The 19,504-nt window shown below is 47.3% G+C and overlaps 1 protein-coding gene across 2 annotated transcripts in view; it reads left to right on the forward strand.

The window, feature by feature from the left end:
- The window catches only part of G2E3 (G2/M-phase specific E3 ubiquitin protein ligase), a 245,406-nt gene extending 226,171 nt beyond the window's left edge, over positions 1-19,235 (forward strand). For both annotated transcript variants that reach the window (XM_069209054.1, XM_069209055.1), the window contains one exon: positions 17,419-19,235. In XM_069209054.1, coding sequence (XP_069065155.1) covers positions 17,419-17,753 — 335 coding nt within the window. In that variant the 3' untranslated portion in view covers positions 17,754-19,235. The remainder of the gene's footprint in view (positions 1-17,418) is intronic.
- The last annotated feature ends 269 nt before the right edge of the window (positions 19,236-19,504 follow it).

Here is a 19,504-nt window from a genome sequence, read left to right on the forward strand (position 1 = left end):
TGGTCCGGATCTTGGAGGGCACTGCGAAGGACCTGCAGTGGTGGTTTACAGATTGAGCAAATTACAGAGGTAGACTCCTCTCCCTTCCCCTACCAGACCTCACAATTGTGACAGATGCGTCACTTCTGTAATGGGGAGGTCCATCTGGGAGAGGTGGAGATCAGAGGACTCTGGTCTGTAGTGGCATCCAAACTTCACGTTATGTTGGAGCTCAGGGCGATCTGACTAGCTTTGAAGGCATTTCTTTCTTCTCTCAAAGGGAAGTGAGTGCAGGTGTTCATGAACAGCACCACTGCCATGTGGTACTGCAACAAGGAGGGCAGGGTGGAATCGTGGACCCTCTCAAGAGGACATGACTGGAACAGCAGGGCATAACCCTGGTGGTTCAACACAGCAGGTTCTCTGAACACTTGGACAGACCAACTCGGCTATCTATGCCTACCGGATCATGAATGCTGTCTCCACCCAGAGGTAGCGCAAGGCGTATTTCTGCAATGGGGAGATCCTTGGTTAGATCTCTGTCTCCATAGAAGACGCACAGTTCCAGCAGTATTGTGCTTTTGTGTTTTCAAGGCAGCACTTGTTCTGCAACATTTTTCATCATGAGAGGAACTCAGGCCTCCTGTACGCCTTTCTGCTCGTACCGCTCCAGCCCAGAGTTCTCAAGATCAAGAGCACCGTATCCAAGTCATCCTTGTTGCTCCGGATTGGGCACAGAGAGTCTGGTATCCCAAGCTTCTGAAAATGAGCATCAATCCAATCAGGCTGCCCCTTTGGGAGAATCTTCTGTCACAGCAGCAGAGGAGGGTTTTTTACCTTAACCTGTCAATTTGCGCATTCATGCGAGGAGTTTGAGCAGCGCAGTTGACTGCTTTTTACCTTCCTCCTGAAGTCTGTAATGTTGTCTTGGCATACAGTCGTTCTGCAACAAAATCTGTACACGCCTGCCGTTGCCTTTGTTTTGTAAGGTATTGTAGAGTGTCTTTAGTTCTTCTGTCTTTCTCTCTATATGATATTCTCCATGCTTTCTCTTGCCCAACAGGCTTCTCCTTTGAGGACACTGAAGGGCTATCTCTCTGCTCCATCAGCCTTTCTGTGGCTGACTGATCAACCATCTTTTTAAATCCCCTATTGTAAATTGATTTCTTATAGGGCTTGTAAAGGTTTCCTCTTAGGCACTTTGTCATGCCTCAGTGGGACCTGAATTTTGTCCTCCATACCTCGTGTGCTCTGTAGGAAAATGCCACTGACCTGGTTACCCCCTAACATTTTGCCTTCTGTGGATGCTGGTTATGATTGAAAGTGTGCTGGGACCCTGCTAACCAGACCCCAGCACCAGTGTTCTTTCCCTAAACTGTACCTTTGGCTCCACAATTGGCACAGCCCTGGCACACAGATAAGTCCCTTGTAAATGGTACCCCTGGTACCAAGGGCCCTGTGACCAGGGAAGGTCTCTAAGGGCTGCAGCATGTATTATGCCCCGCTGGGGCCCCCTCATTCATTACATGCACACTGCCTCACAGCTTGTGTGTGCTGGTGGGGAGAAAATGACTAAGTCGACATGGCACTCCACTCACAGTGCCATGCCCACAACCCCCACTGCCTGTGGCATAGCTAGGTCACCCCTCTAGCAGGCCTTACAGCCCTATGGCAGGGTGAACCATACCACAGGTGAGGGCATAGCTGCATGAGCACTATGCCCCTACAGTGTCTAAGCCAATTCTTAGACATTGTAAGTGCAGGGTAGCCATAAAGAATATATGGTCTGGGAGTTTGTCAAACACAAACTCCACAATTCCATAATATCTACACTGAATACTGGGAAGTTTGGTATCCAACTTCTCAGCACAATAAATCCACACTGATGCCAGTGTGGGATTTATTGAGAGATGCCAACAGAGGGCTTCTTAGAGATGCCCTCTGTATACAAGCCCAACTACTAGCGCTAGGCTGACCAGTTTCTGCCAGCCTGCCGCATACAGACAGGTTTCTGGCCACATGGGGTGAATGACTTTGTGCACTCTTTGACCAGGAACAAAGCCTGTCCTGGGTGGAGGTGCTTCACACCTCCCCCTGCAGGAACTGTAACACCTCAAAGGCTCAAGCTTGATGGTGCCCCAGGGTACTCCAGCTAGTGGAGATGCCCGCCCCCAGACACAGACCCCACTTTTGGTGGTAAGTCCAGAGGAGATAATGAGAAAAACAAGGAGGAGTCACCCTCCAGCCAGGACAGTCCCTAAGGTGTCCTGAGCTGAGGTGACCCCTGCCTTAGGAAATCCTCCATCTTGCTTTGGAGGATTCCCCCCCATAGGGTAGGGGATGTGCCCCTCTCTCCACAGGGAGGAGGCACAAGGAGGGTGTAGCCACCCTCAGGAACAATAGCCATTGGCTACTGCCCACCAGCCCTAAACACACCCCTAAATTGAGTATTTAGGGGCAACCCTGAACCCAGGAAAACAGATTTCCTGACGACCTTCACAAGGACTGCTGACCTGAAAGCCCCACAGAGAAGACTCAGACAACTGACTTGGCCCCATCCCTACCGACCTATCTCCAGACTCAAAGAACCTGCAACAGCGATGCATCCTGTGGGACCAGTGACCTCTGCCGACTCAGAGCCCTTTCCTGCAACCCAAAGGACCAAGAAACTCCTGTGGACAGCGGCTCTGTCCAAACAGCAAAGAAGAAACCATCCTTAAAGGGACTTCAGCCTCACTCCGTTAGCGTCCGCAACACTCTGCATCCGATGCCCCCGGCTTGTGTCCAGAGAAATTATCACTCCAGCGAGGACCCCCAGGCAACTCCCACAACGTAGACACCCTGAGACGACCTCCCTGCATCCCCACGGCGACACCTGCAGAGAATCCAGAGGCTCCCCCTGACCCTGACTGCCCAGTAACAAAGAACTCGACGCCTGGAAGAAGCACTGCACCCCCCAGGCCTGGGAGAAACCAACTACTGGTGCAGGAGAGGCCAGCAGGCAGCCCTCATCGTTGCCCAGTCAGTTGCTGACCAGAGAACTCTGACCGCCCCCCCCCCCCCCATACCACCACCCCCACATACCCCCCCCCCCACCTGCATCGCAAGAGTGACCCCCGGGTGCCTCCATTGATTTCAGTACTAAACCAGACACCTACTTTGCACACTGCACCCGGCCACCCCTGTGCCGCTGCGGGTGTATTTTGTGTCCCTGTTTGTGACCCCCCTCAGTGCTCTACAAAACCACCCTGGTCTGCTCCATGAGGACGCAGGTACTTAGCTGCTAGCAAACTGGAACCGGAGCACCACTGGTCTCCATAGGTACCTATGTTATTTGAACCCTACTTTTATCTCTGCACCTGACTGGCCCTGTGTTACTGGTGCTGGGTGTTTGGGGTTGCCTTGAACCCCCAACGGTGGGCTGCCTATGCCCCAGAGACTGAACTTGTAAGTGCTTTACTTACCTGCTAAACTAACTTGTACTTACCTCCCCCCAGGAACTGTTGTGTTTTTTTTTTTTTTTTTGCGGTGCCCACTTTTAAAATAGCTTATTGCCATTTTTGCCAAAACTGTGTACCTTTCAGTTTTAAATCAAAGTTCCATACTTAACTGTGCCAAGTACCTTACAATTTATGTATTTACTTGAATTCTGAGTCTTGTGGTTCTAAAATAAATTAAGAAAATATTTTTATATATTAACCTATTGGCTTGGAGTTAAGTCTTTGAGTGTGTTCTCATTTATTGCCTGTGTGTGTACAACAAATGCCTAACATTGCCCTCTGATAAGCCTACTGCTCGACCACACTACCACAAAATAGAGCATTATTATCTAATTTTGCCACTATCAACCTCTAAGGGGAACCCTTGGACTCTGCACACTATCTCTCACTTTGAGATAGCATATACAGAGCCATCTTCCTACATGCTCCATTCAAGCCTTTGCACACTTGTTCCCTCTGGCTGCTTACCATCAAAACAGCATCCTTAGTGGCGATAACATCTGCCCGTAAGGTGAGTGAGATACATGCATTATCATCTAAACTACCATAGCTCATAATATTTCAGGATAAGGCAGCGTTATGCACCTGTCCATCAAACCTTCCTAAGGTGGTGACGCCATCTATTACCTTGACCACCTTCTCTGCTTCCCCACATCCCTCTAAAGAAGAGGAGCGACTGGACCAGAAAAGAGCATTGTTCTACCTTGATGCACAAGAGTTCAAAGTGGATGACCAACTCCATGCGGGGTATGTGGGAGCAAAGACTGGACGGGCAGTCCAGAAGCAGACCATTTTGTGCTGGGGCGTTCTCTGTATGAAGATTTCCTATGCCCTGGCTAAGAAGCAGCATCCTTAGAGTTTGAGGGCCCTTTCCACCAGGGGAAAAGCTACGACCCTGGTGTTAGCACTTAGAGTCCCAGTCCTGGGCATCTGCCAGGCAGCATCGTGGGCATCAATGCATACATTTGCCAAACACTACTGCCTTGACAGTCTGGTCCACAGGGATGGGCATTTCGCCCATTCGGTCCTGCAGGACATTTTAGTATAAGAACATTTGTCCACAGCCCACTGCCAGGAGGATATGGCTTGGGTATCTAATAAAAAGTAAGGAATCTGCAGCCAGAATCAGATGAACAAGTTACTTGCCTTTAGTAACTCATTGTTTGGTAGAGACTGTCTAGCTCCAGATTCCTTACACCCACCCATGTCTCCCCGCTCTGCAAACTTGTTTGCTAGGGTTATGGTGTTTACCTTTTTCAGGGCCCTAGTTTTGAGACCCATTGCACCAGTTCTTGTCATGGCTTTGTGCTCCTGGTGTGGAAACTTATGATAAAGTAACTGACACCGGAGTGGCACCAATTTAGGCGACCGTCACGTCCAGTGCCAGCGATTCCACAGAGGTACCACCTGACGGCAAGCGCAAGGGTATTGCTCGGCAAACATTTCCGGATCCAGCCTAACACCTGGGGAAAATCAAAGGTAAGGAATCTGCAGATAGACAGTGTCTAGCAGGTAATGTGTTACCAAAGGTAAATAACTTGTTCATTAGGAGGATTATAAAGAAATTGGAATAGCAGCACAGCTAGACAGACAAATAGGACATGCTTTTAATACGGACGTCAGTTTTGACATCACAAACATTTGGTGTACCATGCCATTTTGAAGTTAAAACCTTTCACAGATGCATGGCCATTCTTAATAAAATGCACCTAACACATGGTAAATTCCACGCTAGATATGGCTGTTCTTTTTTATTTTTATAGTAGCAGAATTGACCAAAACATAACTTATCTGTAGTTATTTTTTTTTTTTTTTTTTTTTTTTTTTAGTCCAAACACTAGCTTACATTTGTAGAAACTTGCTCCAGGTAAGTTTTCAGCTGGGGTGGAGATGAGGAAAATATCATGCTTTGAGCTAACTCCAGTTCTAAAGTTTACTTAATGCCTTTAAAAAGAAAAAAAAAAAAATCTCTTTATATATAAGGTGCTTCGTGTCAGACAAGAAACCCATCAAATCACTCCTACCAGGCCTTGTACAAAGGCGCTTTAGATCTCCAGGTCCAATATAAAGCCGCAGTTGATGCTAATGTGTTACAGGAGGTAAATCGTCTTAAAATCTGACCTTCGCTTTTATCGAAGGAACTCCAATCTGCTGCATCTATTAACTCCACTGCAGATAGCATTGTGGAAGGGATATGGGCCTGTTAAACAGGAGAAGGAGGGAAAAGTGCCTTTTACCTACTGCATGGTAGAAAGCACTTAGACCACTAGCTTGGGACAAAGCTGTACTCCCATTGTTTGATATGTGATCAGAATCAATGAGGAAACTAGACATGATTTTCCCTAAAGGAACAATAAGATTTAACTTGCTCTAACTTCTGAGAGTCCAAATTCTTCGGAAAGTGAATCTTTACCTACTTTTTGCCCATAAAAAGATATTTGTGATTTGGAGGAGTTGATCTTAAACTAATGGTCTGCATAATATTGAAGAGCCACCAGATGGTTATTTAAGCCTTTCGGGGTCAGATCGAAAATTACAATATCGTCTGCATAAAGCAGGAATGTCAAAGCAAAGGGTGACCTCCAGTAATTTGTGATAAACTTGAACACTTTAATATAAAAAAAAATAAAAAAAAAGTACGATCATCAATACATGAGAATAGAGGCGTGAGAAAATAGCCCTGCTTCAAACCCTTTTTTGTGGGAGTCTCCACAGATAGGCCCCAGTCAGTGCCCATCAGAACTTTACACAAGTTGAGGAGGGCGGAGCTATATTTAAATGCATCAAAGTAGCTGGAATGGCAAGCTTGGGTAGCTTCTTCCACAGAGCTGGACGATCAACCTTACCAAAGGCCGTGGAGAAATCTGTAAAAGTGGCATAAACTGAAGAACCCCTGATCGTTCCATAATTTTTATATTATTTATCGTACCAATACCGTGCTCTCTACCCAAGTCTTAAGGTGATCTAAAAGGTTTTTAGTGAAAACCTTTCTGCCTGCATCCATCAGGGCAATTTGCTGGTAATTAGAAGGTGAATTTCTGTTACTTTATTATGTAAAGGAATGATGACACTTCCAAACCACGAGGCTGGGACTGTACCTTTTGAGATAACAATATTGTAGGAAGTTGGCTCTGTATGCACTACTTCAAAGTAAGGAATAGTATGCACAGAGTCCAAGGATTCCCCTTCGAGGTAAGATAGTGGCAAAAAGATAATACTAATGCTCTATTTTGTGGTAGTGTGGTCGAGCAGTAGGCGTATCAAAGGAGTAGTGTTAAGCATTTGTTGTACATACACACAGGCAATAAATGACGAACACACACTCAGACAATTCCAGGCCAATAGGTTTTTGTATAGAAAAATATATTTTCTTAGTTTATTTTTAGAACCACAGGTTCAAATTTTACATGTAATATCTCAAATGAAAGGTATTGCAGGTAAGTACTTTAGGAACTTTGAATAATCACAATAGCATATATACTTTTCAAATAAAACACATATAGCTATTTTAAAACTAGACAGTGCAATTTTCACAGTTCCTAGGGGAGGTAAGTAATTGTTAGTTCTTGCAGGTTAGTAAACCACCTACGGGGTTCAAGTTTGAGTCCAAGGTAGCCCACCGTTGGGGGTTCAGAGCAACCCCAAAGTTACCACACCAGCAGCTCAGGGCCGGTCAGGTGCAGAGTTCAAAGTGGTACCCAAAACACATAGGCTTCAATGGAGAAGGGGGTACCCCGGTTTCAGTTTGCCAGCAGGTAAGTACCCGTGTCTTCGGAGGGCAGACTAGGGGGGTTTTGTAGGGCACCGGGGGGTCACAAGTTAGCACAGGAAGTACACCCTCAGCAGCACGGGGGCGGCCGGGTGCAGTGTGCAAACACACGTCGGGTTTTCAATAGGAATCAATGGGAGACCAAGGGGTCTCTTCAGCGATGCAGGCAAGGGGGGGGGGCTCCTCAGGGTAGCCACCACCTGGGCAAGGGAGAGGGCCTCCTGGGGGTCACTCCTGCACTGGAGTTCCGATCCTTCAGGTCCTGGGGGCTGCGGGTGCAGGGTCTTTTCCAGGCGTCGGGATCTGAGAGTCAGGCAGTCGCGGTCAGGGGGAGCCTCTGGATTCCCTCTGCAGGCGTCGCTGTGGGTGCCCAGGGGGGACAACTTTGGTTACTCACAGTCTCGGAGTCGCCGGGGAGTCCTCCCTGAAGTGTTGTTTCTCCACAAGTCGAGCCAGGGGCGTCGGGTGCAGAGTTGCAAGTCTCACGCTTCTGGCGGGAAATGCTGTTGTCTTTAAGTTGCTTCTTTGGAAACAAAGTTGCAGTCTTGGGTGAACAGGGCCGCTGTTCTCGGTAGTTTCTTGGTCCTTTTAGAGCAGGGCAGTCCTTTGAGGATTCAGAGGTCGCTGGTCCTGGGGAAAGCGTCGCTGGAGCAGTTTTCTTCCGAAGGGGGGAGACAGGCCGGTAGAGCTGGGGCCAAGGCAGTTGGTGTCTCCGTCTTCTCTGCAGGGTTTTTCAGCTCAGCAGTCCTCTTCTTGGGTTGCAGGCATCTAGTTTCCTAGGTTCTGGGGAGCCCTTAAATACTAAATTTAAGGGAGTGTTTAGGTCTGGGGGGTTAGTAGCCAGTGGCTACTAGCCCTGAGGGTGGGTACACCCTCTTTGTGCCTCCTCCCTGAGGGGAGGGGGGCACATCCCTAATCCTATTGGGGGAATCCTCCATCTACAAGATGGAGGATTTCTAAAAGTCAGTCACCTCGGCTCAGGACGCCTTAGGGGCTGTCCTGACTGGCCAGTGACTCCTCCTTGTTTTTCTCATTATCTCTCCTGGACTTGCCGCCAAAAGTGGGGGCTGTGTCCAGGGGCGGGCATCTCCACTAGCTGGAGTGCCCTGGGGCATTGTAACACGAAGCCTGAGCCTTTGAGGCTCACTGCTAGGTGTTACAGTTCCTGCAGGGGGGAGGTGTGAAGCACCTCCACCCAGAGCAGGCTTTTGTTTCTGTCCTCAGAGAGCACAAAGGCCCTCACCACATGGGGTCAGAAACTCGTCTCTCAGCAGCAGGCTGGCACAGACCGGTCAGTCCTGCACTGAACAATTGGGTAAAATACAGGGGGCATCTATAAGATGCACTCTGTGTGCATGTTTTAATAAATCCAACACTGGCATCAGTGTGGGTTTATTATTCTGAGAAGTTTGATACCAAACTTCCCAGTATTCAGTGTAGCCATTATGGAGCTGTGGAGTTCGTTTTTGACAGACTCCCAGACCATATACTCTTATGCTACCCTGCACTTACAATGTCTAAGGTTTTGTTTAGACACTGTAGGGGCATAGTGCTCATGCACGTATGCCCTCACCTGTGGTATAGTGCACCCTGCCTTAGGGATGTAAGGCCTGCTAGATGGGTGACTTACCTATGCCACAGGCAGTGTGAGGTTGGCATGGCACCCTGAGGGGAGTGCCATGTCGACTTAGTCATTTTCTCCCCATCAGCACACACAAGCTGACAAGCAGTGTGTCTGTGCTGAGTGAGGGGTCCCTAGGGTGGCATAAGTCATGCTGCAGCCCTTAGAGACCTTCCCTGGCATCAGGGCCCTTGGTACAAGGGGTACCACTTACTAGGGACTTAACTGGATGCCAGGGTTGTGCCAATTGTGGAGACAATGGTACATTTTAGGTGAAAGAACACTGGTGCTGGGGCCTGGTTAGCAGGGTCCCAGCACACTTCTCAGTCAAGTCAGCATCAGTATCAGGCAAAATGTGGGGGGTAACTGCAACAGGGAGCCATTTATTTACAAATATTCAAACACAGGCTGTAGAATCATTGCTGAGAGAGGCGCCTCTTGTTTCATTACTGAAATTGGGACCTCATCAGGACCTACTGCACCAGAGGATCGCAACGCTCGGATACGGCCCGCCCACCCCCCAATTCCCCGGTAGATGAGATTGAGCGATCAGTTACCCTTTTACAGTCTGTTGCTATATCTTCAGGAGAAAGTGGTTCTGGATTTTCTTCATGTGACAGAATGAAATCTGTCCAAGTATCATTAGCAATAGATGGGTGGGTCCTCATTCCAGAAGTGAGTCCTGAGCACTCTGCAGCCATGGCCCGAGTCCAGGTGGCCCAACTGACTGGAGAGGACCCCGAGGTGACGGCGACCAACAGCCCACCCTGGGTTGACCTCTCACCCTTCCACGACAACGCCTGCCGAGGGAATCCTGAGGACCCACCTGACAGCGACTGCCCTGGACGAAGATAACCAACGCCAAAGGTCCCACTGCACCGGCAGCCCCCAGGCCTTGGAGAAATCGACACCCAGTGCAGCGACGATCAACAGGTGGCTCTCTTACCTGTTTGACCAGTGGTGTGCCAGAGACATCGCCCGCCCCCCCTTCACCACGCCATCACCCCATTCCCCACCACCCCAGACCTCGCCTGCAGCACCAAAGTGACCCCCAGGGTCACCCCGTTTCATTGGAAACCCACGCCCTGTTTGCACCCTGCACCCGGCCTTTCCATTGCAGCTGTGTGTGGGATTGGTGCCTACTTGGGGCCCCTCCAGTGCTCCTCCAATTTCCACCCCCAGTTGCCCTCCAAGCCGGGGGTACTTACCTGCTGGCAGACCGAAATCAGAGTACCCCCTGTCTCAATAGGAGCCCACGTCAAAATTGCTCAACTTTGACCTCTGCACCCGGCGTCGGCCCGTGTTGCTGGTGGTGTGTTTGGGGTTGACTTGAACCCCCAATGGTGGACTACCTATAACCCGGAGACTGGAACTGTAAGTCGTGTACTTCCCTCTAAAAATGTACTTTATTTTTCCCCCCAGGAACTGTTCTGAAAATGCACTGTCCACTTTTAAAATAGATATTCTGTTCTCTTAAACTGTTTACTTGACTAAAAAGAAACAGTTACATTGATGTCTATGCTAAGTACTTACCTGCAACAGTATTTTCTTCTGAACTGAGTTGTAGTTCTAGTAATAAAGTAACAAAAAGATACTTTTCTATATAAAAACCTATTGGCCTGGAGTTAAGGCATTGAGTGTGTTTCTTCTATTGCTTGTGTGTACAACAAATGCTTAACCCTATACTCTGATAAGCCTAACTGCTTGACCACACTACCACAAATAGAGCATTAGTATTATCGCCTCAGTGCAGGTTCCCCAAGAAGCTTGACAATCTCACTTTGATATAGTACATACAGAGCCTGCTTCCTACAAAGTGGTAGTGGCAAAAGCTGTGGACACCGCATCGACCACATACTTTGTCCCCCACTGCCCCTCCTGCAGTCTGGCCACTTTGATTTCCCCTTCCAGGCCATGCACAACTGGTAGTGAACAGTGTTCCTCTCCTCCCCCCCCCCCCCCCCCCCCCCCCCCCCCCCAGTGTTCTGCAACCACAGGTCAGTGAGTGCTGCAGATTGGTCAACAAGGTTATGTTCTCCCCTTCACATCCAACCTTTGTCACATCCTGCCTGTTTTTGTGCAGACTTCAGCAGATCATGCCTTCATGCTTGCACAGGAAGTACAATCTGTCTCTGCCATAAGGGCCTTACAAAGAGTCCCAGAAAGAGAGATGGGCAAGAGGATGTTACTCCTGAACTTCCCAGTAGTCACAGAAGATGGAAGAATTTGAGGCCAACAGCAATGGAAACTTAGTCAGATTGTTCTGGTGAAAGACTGGAAGTTTAAGTTCAAAAAAACTTTCTCAACTCAGAAAGGGACTTTGCCAGTTTTTAAGAAGAAAAATCATCCTTGAGTGGGCCACTGCTGAAACTGAGCAGGTTAGTCCCTCTGGAGCTTTGGACATTGCTTGCAGCAAATTTTCTAAAGTCCAGAGACTGATTTTTTTTTTTTTTTTTAATTCTCATTCTGAGGGACCGGGGCAAACCTGAAATTCAGACCAACATGTTGAACTAGCAGTTAAATAATTATTCCTGCAGATCCCCGGAAGCTCTTAAGGAAAAGTTTCTAAGTTTCCAAACGTTCTTCTGGTGCTCAAACAACCACATGAATGCACTTCAAAGACTCCTTGGAACTCTGTGTAGGGCACTTATAAACTCTGTAAAGCAGAGGCCAACAGCAAAGTCTGGTCCAGTTGCCACTGGTCAGCTGGGTACTTCCAGGAAAAGGCCCATTGCAGAATTGTCGCAATAGCTACATACGAGGTCAACCACCTGATCCTTGCAGTCCAAATCTTTTTTCTGTTGTACAAGAGGCAGCAGGTCCAGTCCTACAGGGCCTCTCAGGTCAACAGCAAGCCCAGTTCCCTTCTCATTCACCGCAGTACCGGACAGTGCTCTGAGGAGGTGTTTGAGCTGCCATGTTTACGCCTGTAACGTGCTAGATGGTGGGTGTGACTCCTGGGCACTTCATAGCCAGTGTGGCAAATGTTCCCAGGGGCCAAAGTCCTCAGGGCACCCCTACCAACTTTTGCAACAGCTCCTCTTTGCCCTACCGTAAGCAGTACCACAGCACCCGTCACTCTCAAAATCCAAGATGGGGAAACCCTTGACCTTTCCTCTGTGGTCACTCAATTGGTTCTTGGGGTGGCATTCCACCCAGTGGGTTTGGTGCCAGCCTGACTATGAGGTTTAAAGTTGTGGCTCTCCAGGTGGCCCCTAACATTTGCTAAAGACAGTTAAGTTATCGGGCCCACCCAACTGATCTTCCTGTGAGTGGAAGAAATAGCCTCCCCACTCTCACTGCTTTGGGATCAGTTTTCACAACTAATTCCAGTTGAGTAGCCACTAAGAGCTCCCCTGGGAGGCCCATACTACCTGCAGTGGGACACTGGCATTCTGTACACTATCCTCCCCCGCCTCACCTCTGTCTCTCCTTCTTTGATTTTAGAAGATCAGGTCAGCCCTGTCTCGGATCATCCTGATAGCTCTGAATTGTGCCGATCGGTGGAGTATGGCACCAGTCTGTTGGGCCTGAGCACTGTACTGACCACCTCTTCGGGAGGACCTATTGGCTCACCAACATTGGAGGGTCCTGCATTTGAATCTCTACAACCTACACCTCCATGTGTGCATATTCGAGTTACCTGTTGATGTCGTGGATATTATCCTTGCAGCTAGGCACCCATTTATCAAATGTTTTTTTATTTTGGTCATTGGGTGAAGTTTGTGGCCTGCTGTGTAGACTATCGCGTTGACCCCCCCCCCCCCCCCCCAGCAGGCCAGTGTCAGATGTTTTATTTGTTCTGTCTGACATTGGAAGGCTTTGTGATGAGTGTGTTAAAGTAGGTCTCCTTTCAGCCATTGTACTTTTACCTGATCAACCTTCGTTGTTCAATTCACCAGTTGTGATGTTTTTTTGTTTTTTGTTTTCTTTTTTAATTGTACCACATACACATTGCCCCCCGTACCTTATGTCTCTATGGGGCATCAATTTGATCATTACATTCTTAATGTGCATGTCCTTTGAGCCCATGCACATTTGTTTAAATATTATTGCCAATTAAAGCCATTTCTCATTCCAGTTACTTTTATATGCCATGTTGGGTAGCAGCAGGTGCTATCCTAGCAGCCTCCAAATTCTGCCTTTTTTCTGGGTAAGTTGATGCCACGAATTCTGTTCCTTTCACTAAAAGTGGCATCGTCCTTCCACATGGCATAGTCCATCACACTCCCTTCCTTTTTCACTCCATCTAAGGTGGACAAGAGGCTTAATCACCTGGATTCAAAAAGAGCTCGTCATTCTGTGGATTACCTGCTTTTTATCAGCATTGCTTGTGCTAAGAAGGGAAAGGCGATTCAGAAGTCAATCTTGTCCGGGGGGGGAATCTTTCTGTGCATAAAGACATGCTATGCACTGGCCAAAATGGACCCTCCTGAGGATCTTTCGGCCAATTACCCCAGAGCAAATGCAGCCACTCTGCATTGGTGAGAGGTGTTCCATTGTTTGGCATGTGCCAGGCTACTACATAGGTATTCGTACACACCTTCACATGGCATTACTCTCTCAATCATCAAATCCCCAGTGAGGGACCTTTTGTCCAGTGATTGATTTCCTGATTTAAGTCTATTTCTCAGGCACGCCACCTTTGAATGTAACTTGTTTAGTATATATTCAAAAGTTGAGAAAATTCTATTTGAAGCATCCATTGGAAGAAAAAGTTACTCATGCTCTCTCTGGTGAATGCTCTTATGCTATATTCTATGTAAATACATGTGTGCAGGTACTTTGAGATTAATATGCTTTTATTACAGTTGAGTGTGGCAAGTGTATGACCAGTGTCTTTCATATGTTTGGGTCATCACTCTCCCTTTCTTGGTAATGGTACTAAATAAACAGTTGACAAGCTTATCCCCACTTTTTGCCTGGTACCTGATGTGATTTCGACAAACTGCACAGGATCCCTGCCAACCAGGTCCCGTTGCCAGATCTTTCACAAAATTATACCATTGTTTCCCCAATTGGCAACCCCTTTAGAAGCATCGAAGTCCCTAGTAAATGATACCCCTGGTACCTAGGGCCAGAGGTACTAAAAAGGGTCCCCTGGTACTGCAGCACGAATTGTGCCACCCTAAAGGACCCCTTACCAACCACCTGACAGGCTGCTGTTGCAGGCTGTCTTGGTTCAGACAAAAGTGAAAACACGACACTGTACACAGCCTGTGCCATGTCCCTAACACTGCTTTCAATATATGTAAGTCACCCCTACACCAGGCCTTACAGCCCTAAGACACGGTGCATTATATTTCATGTGAGGGCATATCTGCCTGTCGGTTTTCTAGACATAGTAAGTGGGCAGGGAAGCCATTTTAAAAGCATGTCTTGGACACTGGTCAATACGAGTTCCCCAGCTACATGATAGCTTCAGTGAAGATAGGGATGTTTGGTATCCAACATCTTGTATTGATAAACCCACACTAATGCTGGTGATAGATTAATCAATACATACACCCAGAGGGCACCCTAAAGGTGCCCTCTGAAAACCTACCAGTCTCAGGTGTGCTTACAGACTAGTTTGAGGCAGCCTGCCACCAACAGACAGAAGTCCACCCCCTAAGGTGAGAGCCTTTATTCTCAGGCGGTCAGCTACAAAGCCTGCTCTGGGAGGGGTGTTACAGTCCCCCACCAAACAAGATGACCTGCTAATCTACATTCCCAGGTGGGGAGTTTCAAAGAAGCCCACGGCCCTTGGTATGCAGATCTGGCTTCCCACACAAGAGAGATGTCCGAGTTCTGCTGTTGGTTCAGCCCGACTGGCTTCATGTACTGCTGGTACTGCCTTGGACCTAGCCCACCACTCACCCTAATTCCTGGAGATTGGTCTTGTAAGTTGTTGTACTCTACCTGTTTGCAGAACTTGTTCTTCCTTCCGCAGGATACCATTGAAGAACCCAGAAATTGCACTGTGTCCATTTTTTAAAGTGAAAATAATTTATATTTAAAGACTTACTTACCTGAAGGCTTTTTCACTAATGCCTAAACATATAAAGATACTTGCTATTTTTATAAATTGATGTGGATCTCCTTTTTGAGTCCTCATTTATTGGCCATTGTGTGTATTTGGGGAGGTCTCGCACTCCTCTGTTACGCCTAAGGCTGCTCGACCATCCTACCTCCAAATAGAGCACTTTGGGATTGCATAGCAGGCCCTGGCCACTCATTGGGGAACCCCTGGACTATTTACACAGTTCTTGATACACACAAAGAGCCAGCTCTCTACACAGTTAATCTCCATATAGCAGAATGGATTGTTTCTCATGCTGTTGTGTATAAATAAAATTGCTTAATTTCAGGAAAAGGGTTTAAATGTGTAGTTGAGGGTCTTATTAAATAGGTCTTGAGCTCCATCCAGATTTCTTTTGTAAAGTCATCAACATGAAATTTATTTCAGCAGTGATAGCAGTTAGGCCATTCTGTAGTAACATGCTTCTGCTGGATATTTCTAATGGTAGGTTTCTCACCTTGCACACACCCAAGTCTGGAAACTTTTGCCAGCAATGTTCCTGTGTGCAGCAAAGTGGTGCAGTGTGGCTCTGCTAGTTCCGTACCACCCCTAAAATGGGAGCCACGTATAAGCAGGACCCCTGTGTCCTACAGTAAATTTCTTTACAAATCTTACGTCACAGATCCGAAGCTCCACTCCACTTAAAATTTAGTCGGCCTATCAGTGACTCCTAATAATGAAATAAGTGTGCTAATGAATATCTAATCCTCAAACTACAGAATGCAAACCATTTTGTGACTGTACAAAACCTATCCGTCACGAACACACACAAGGGGTCTCTGCTGCTTGGGCTGGAGAAACAGTTGGAAGTTGTGCAATGTGTGTCCTCATGCAACTGAAAGCTACACAGGACTGAAGTGAAGCTGTACTTCACTGAACATAAGAAATCTGGGCCCTAGTTCTGCTTCATCTTAAGGCTGCAGGAGAATGCAACAGCTCAGAACCTTCAAAGAGGCCATGCTGTAGATTGTTGGCACGCCTCACCTTCTTCTGGTGTGCCTTTAAACTCCAAAGGGAACTGCATGGCCATCCAGTCTACTTAAGCCAGCTGAACTTTTCCCAGCATTGTCTGTCTGATCCTGTAGGAACCCTTCTGGGTCCTGTACGGAATCTAGTACATATATGTCTGCTCCTGGACCTCCTCTGCTGTTTCCGGTTGATGCTGGTGCCACAATCGCCATAGTGGGATCCAGTGCAGATTGTGATGTCCAACCTGAAGCCTTTTTCAGCCTGATCTTGACCGATGTTGCACTATGAAATTACTGAAGGGCTACCGGTCATCATACAGCCTGACTTGATACCAAGGCACCAGCAGAGCCTCCATTTTATTGTTGGCTGTGAGTATGAACAAGGTATACCCTCAGAGAGTGGTGTTGGGGAGGAGGATGGGCCTGATTCCTCCCCCTGATACATAGCTGGACATGCCACCTGGGCCACCAATGGGAGGGGGCATTATTTGTAGTAGTGATTCAGTGAGCAATTGTGGGATTGAAATTGAAGCAGCCTTCAGTCGGGACCAAGTGTAACATTCTTATGGACATTTTGCAACATGGGCCAGTGGCATCTGAGCCCTTGCTTCCTTTTCACATGGCCCTCACTGATACCTTGATGGCTTCTTTGTCAAATTCTTGGTCTTGCCCACTGTCACAGGTGACCAGGCTGAACGCCTGGCAGCCCTGATTTTCTCACGAAGCACCCCACCCTAGAGTGTTTCAGGCTTCAATTTCTCATGACTTATGGATAGGGAGTCTGAGAAGATTGTGGGCTTTGGAAAATGAATGTTCTCCTTAGCTGGCTTGGCATTAAGATCAGTCAGTTGGGTCCCTAAATGCATACCCTCTGAGACCTGGCCAGCGAGATCTCACCTGCCATCCTGAAGACTTTGGGCCTCTCTGGCTCAGTTGATGATGGTCATGGTATTAAAAAGTCTGAAAACCACTGATCTAACAATAGCTTTCTCACTGCCCTCCCACCTCTCACTTCTGTGGAGTGCCCTTTTTTTAACATCTAACAAGGTTCGTATTGGGAAACTGCATATTGGTACTAAATTGTTGACGGTTTGTATCGGAGGGCACGGAAAGGGATAGGCAAACTGACAGTGCGTATATGTGGAGCTTATATGCTGGTCCATTACGTCCTGTCTGGGGCAGTAGGGAGGCAAGTCACAGCTGCATGATGCCACCCAACAGGTCACATAAAAATTGCAAGAAAGTTTCCAGATCCAGTCTGTCGCCCGGAGAGAGTTCCAAGGTGAGGAATCTGAGGTTAGCGTATCTACCAAAAATTATTGAAGGTAAAGTAATTTGTTTGTTTCGACCTTCCACTGTGATGAATATGCAATTGAAGGGTTATTAGTATAATTGATTCCAGTAGCCTGTTTTCTTCAACCTTTATTTTCACTGGCATGTGGCATGGCACAAGTGTGTGTGTGTTCGCATTATCTTGTACCATGTTTTTCTAGTGTTAAACCGTTTTTCTTTATTTGCAGATGGTGAGGCGTGTGTGTCGTTGGAAGATATACTTACGTTTGCAACTGGTGCAGAGGCCATCCCTCCCATCGGTTTTAACCCAGAGCCGTCTATTGTATTTCAGCCAGGCACTGCGCCTGTTGGGTTCCCTGGCAGAAACTGCTTGGAACTGCCAACAACAAGCACCTATGAGGAATTCAAACATTGTATGGACCACGCAATCAGGAGATTGTTGAGCTCCGGACAAGAGGGGCTCTGCTCTTCGACAGTTCCAGAGACTGCGTGTTTGAGCTCCGGACAAGAAGAGCTCTGCTCTTCGACAGTTCCAGAGACTGCGCGTCTGAGCCTCGTTTAGGAGTTACTTGGTTTTACTAACGTGGAAGCAACTCTTTGGACTCATGGCCATCCCAGATGTTGGGAAACCAGGCAGCGCATCAATCACACAATTTAGGAACCCACAAAGGATCCTGTCCAGAAGCTCCTCAGCTGGTGCTCTCCGTGCATCTATACAGCCTTTTTAATCAACAGATAAATGTAATCACGATGGTCTGGGACCCAGATTAAGAAAGTTAAGCCTTTGTCTTCACTGTAGCTTTTTTTTCTCCACCAATTGTATTTAAGGAAAACTAAATTCACGTCTGTTTATATCCTACACCATACTAACCTCTGAAGCGCAAGTGCCGGATCAGATTTGCCGTACTACCTACCCAAAAATGGTAAACCCTCCCTCTAGGCAAATGTATTCAAGTAAACCACTAGCCAGGGTGCTTATTGGTTGGTTGTGTGGTGGAAACTGTTACAGGTTGGATGCCATGCACCATTTAAAACTATTTTCTTACTGTAGTTTAGATTCAAATTGGGCTCTCCATTCATCCCTCCAGTAACCCATGCAGCACTACACACCTCCTATGCTGCAAGAGGGCGCGGGTCCCAGCAGGGATGCAGTAAGTTGCTGGAAGAGGGTAGGTGTACAGCGACAAACTAAAACTGCAAGTCACCAGACCAACCACAAACAAGATGAAAGTATTTTTCCATGGCGACAGACCATTTTTGAAGTTGGTATTATGGCAAATTTTAAGAACAGCACACTTGGCTTAACACATTTAATGCCACATGCTGGATATGGCCCTGCCTTTCTGATTACTATCATTGATTTTGCACACAATTTGGGAGGGAGTTGGAATGGATCCTGCGCCCTCTTGAAGGCAGTGTATTGTAATTTTCTTTGGACTTTAGATTCACCTTTTTGCACAGGTTTCTTGTTTTTCGCCGTGCTACTGCCACACGCATCCTCATGCCTTTTCCAAACACACCACTCCCTGCATGTCTTGCGGCTCCCCTTCTTTCAAGTTCACAGTTCCTCCTTGGGTATTGCAGGACATTGGTGTTTTTTAAGGGTTCCAGTTGGGAGTTGCCTTTTGCCTGAGTCAATGGTGATCCTAGCTTCCTGCACTACTGGTGGTTCTCTCCTGCTGGCACTCTGCAGTCTTGAAAGTGCTTTTCATCCAGAACAGAGGCCTGCCATGAACTCTGCCGGTCACAGTTGCTACTAAATTACGTCAGCCAAACTAAGTTGATGACTTGTGGCACACAACGTGAAACTAGGTCAAGCACAAACAAGCATGGCTTTTTTATTTTATTTTAATGTATTTTATTGAGGTGGGTTAAAAATAATGAGCTTTGCAGTACTGCTGCTAAAGTGCTGCGTGGGACTTACCTGCTAGCCATGTTTCAGGAGTACATTCAGGGGCAGCTAGCTTTGTGCAGAGTTGGTGCTATCAGTATTTCTGGATTATATACTGCAGTGCTGCAAATAAAACTGTTTGTCCTGACACGGTTCTTCAGCAGTTGATTTATATTGCCTACACTGTATCAAATTCCTTCCTGGTGTTGAAACAATACGAGCGGACAAGTAGAGTAAGAATTTGTGGTTTCTTCTGACCACTAGAGCCAATCATCCCTCATAAGATCTTGCTTGTCTTCAGATGCAGTTGGCCTTCAGTGGTGTCTCTGTTGGCCTTCAGTGGTCTCTCTGTTGGCCTTCAGTGGTCTCTCTGTTGGCCTTCATTGGTCTCTCTGTTGGCCTTCAGTGGTGTCTCTGTTGGC

The sequence above is a fragment of the Pleurodeles waltl genome, chromosome 9, assembly GCF_031143425.1.
Source record: "Pleurodeles waltl isolate 20211129_DDA chromosome 9, aPleWal1.hap1.20221129, whole genome shotgun sequence".
Classification (NCBI taxonomy): domain Eukaryota; kingdom Metazoa; phylum Chordata; class Amphibia; order Caudata; family Salamandridae; genus Pleurodeles; species Pleurodeles waltl.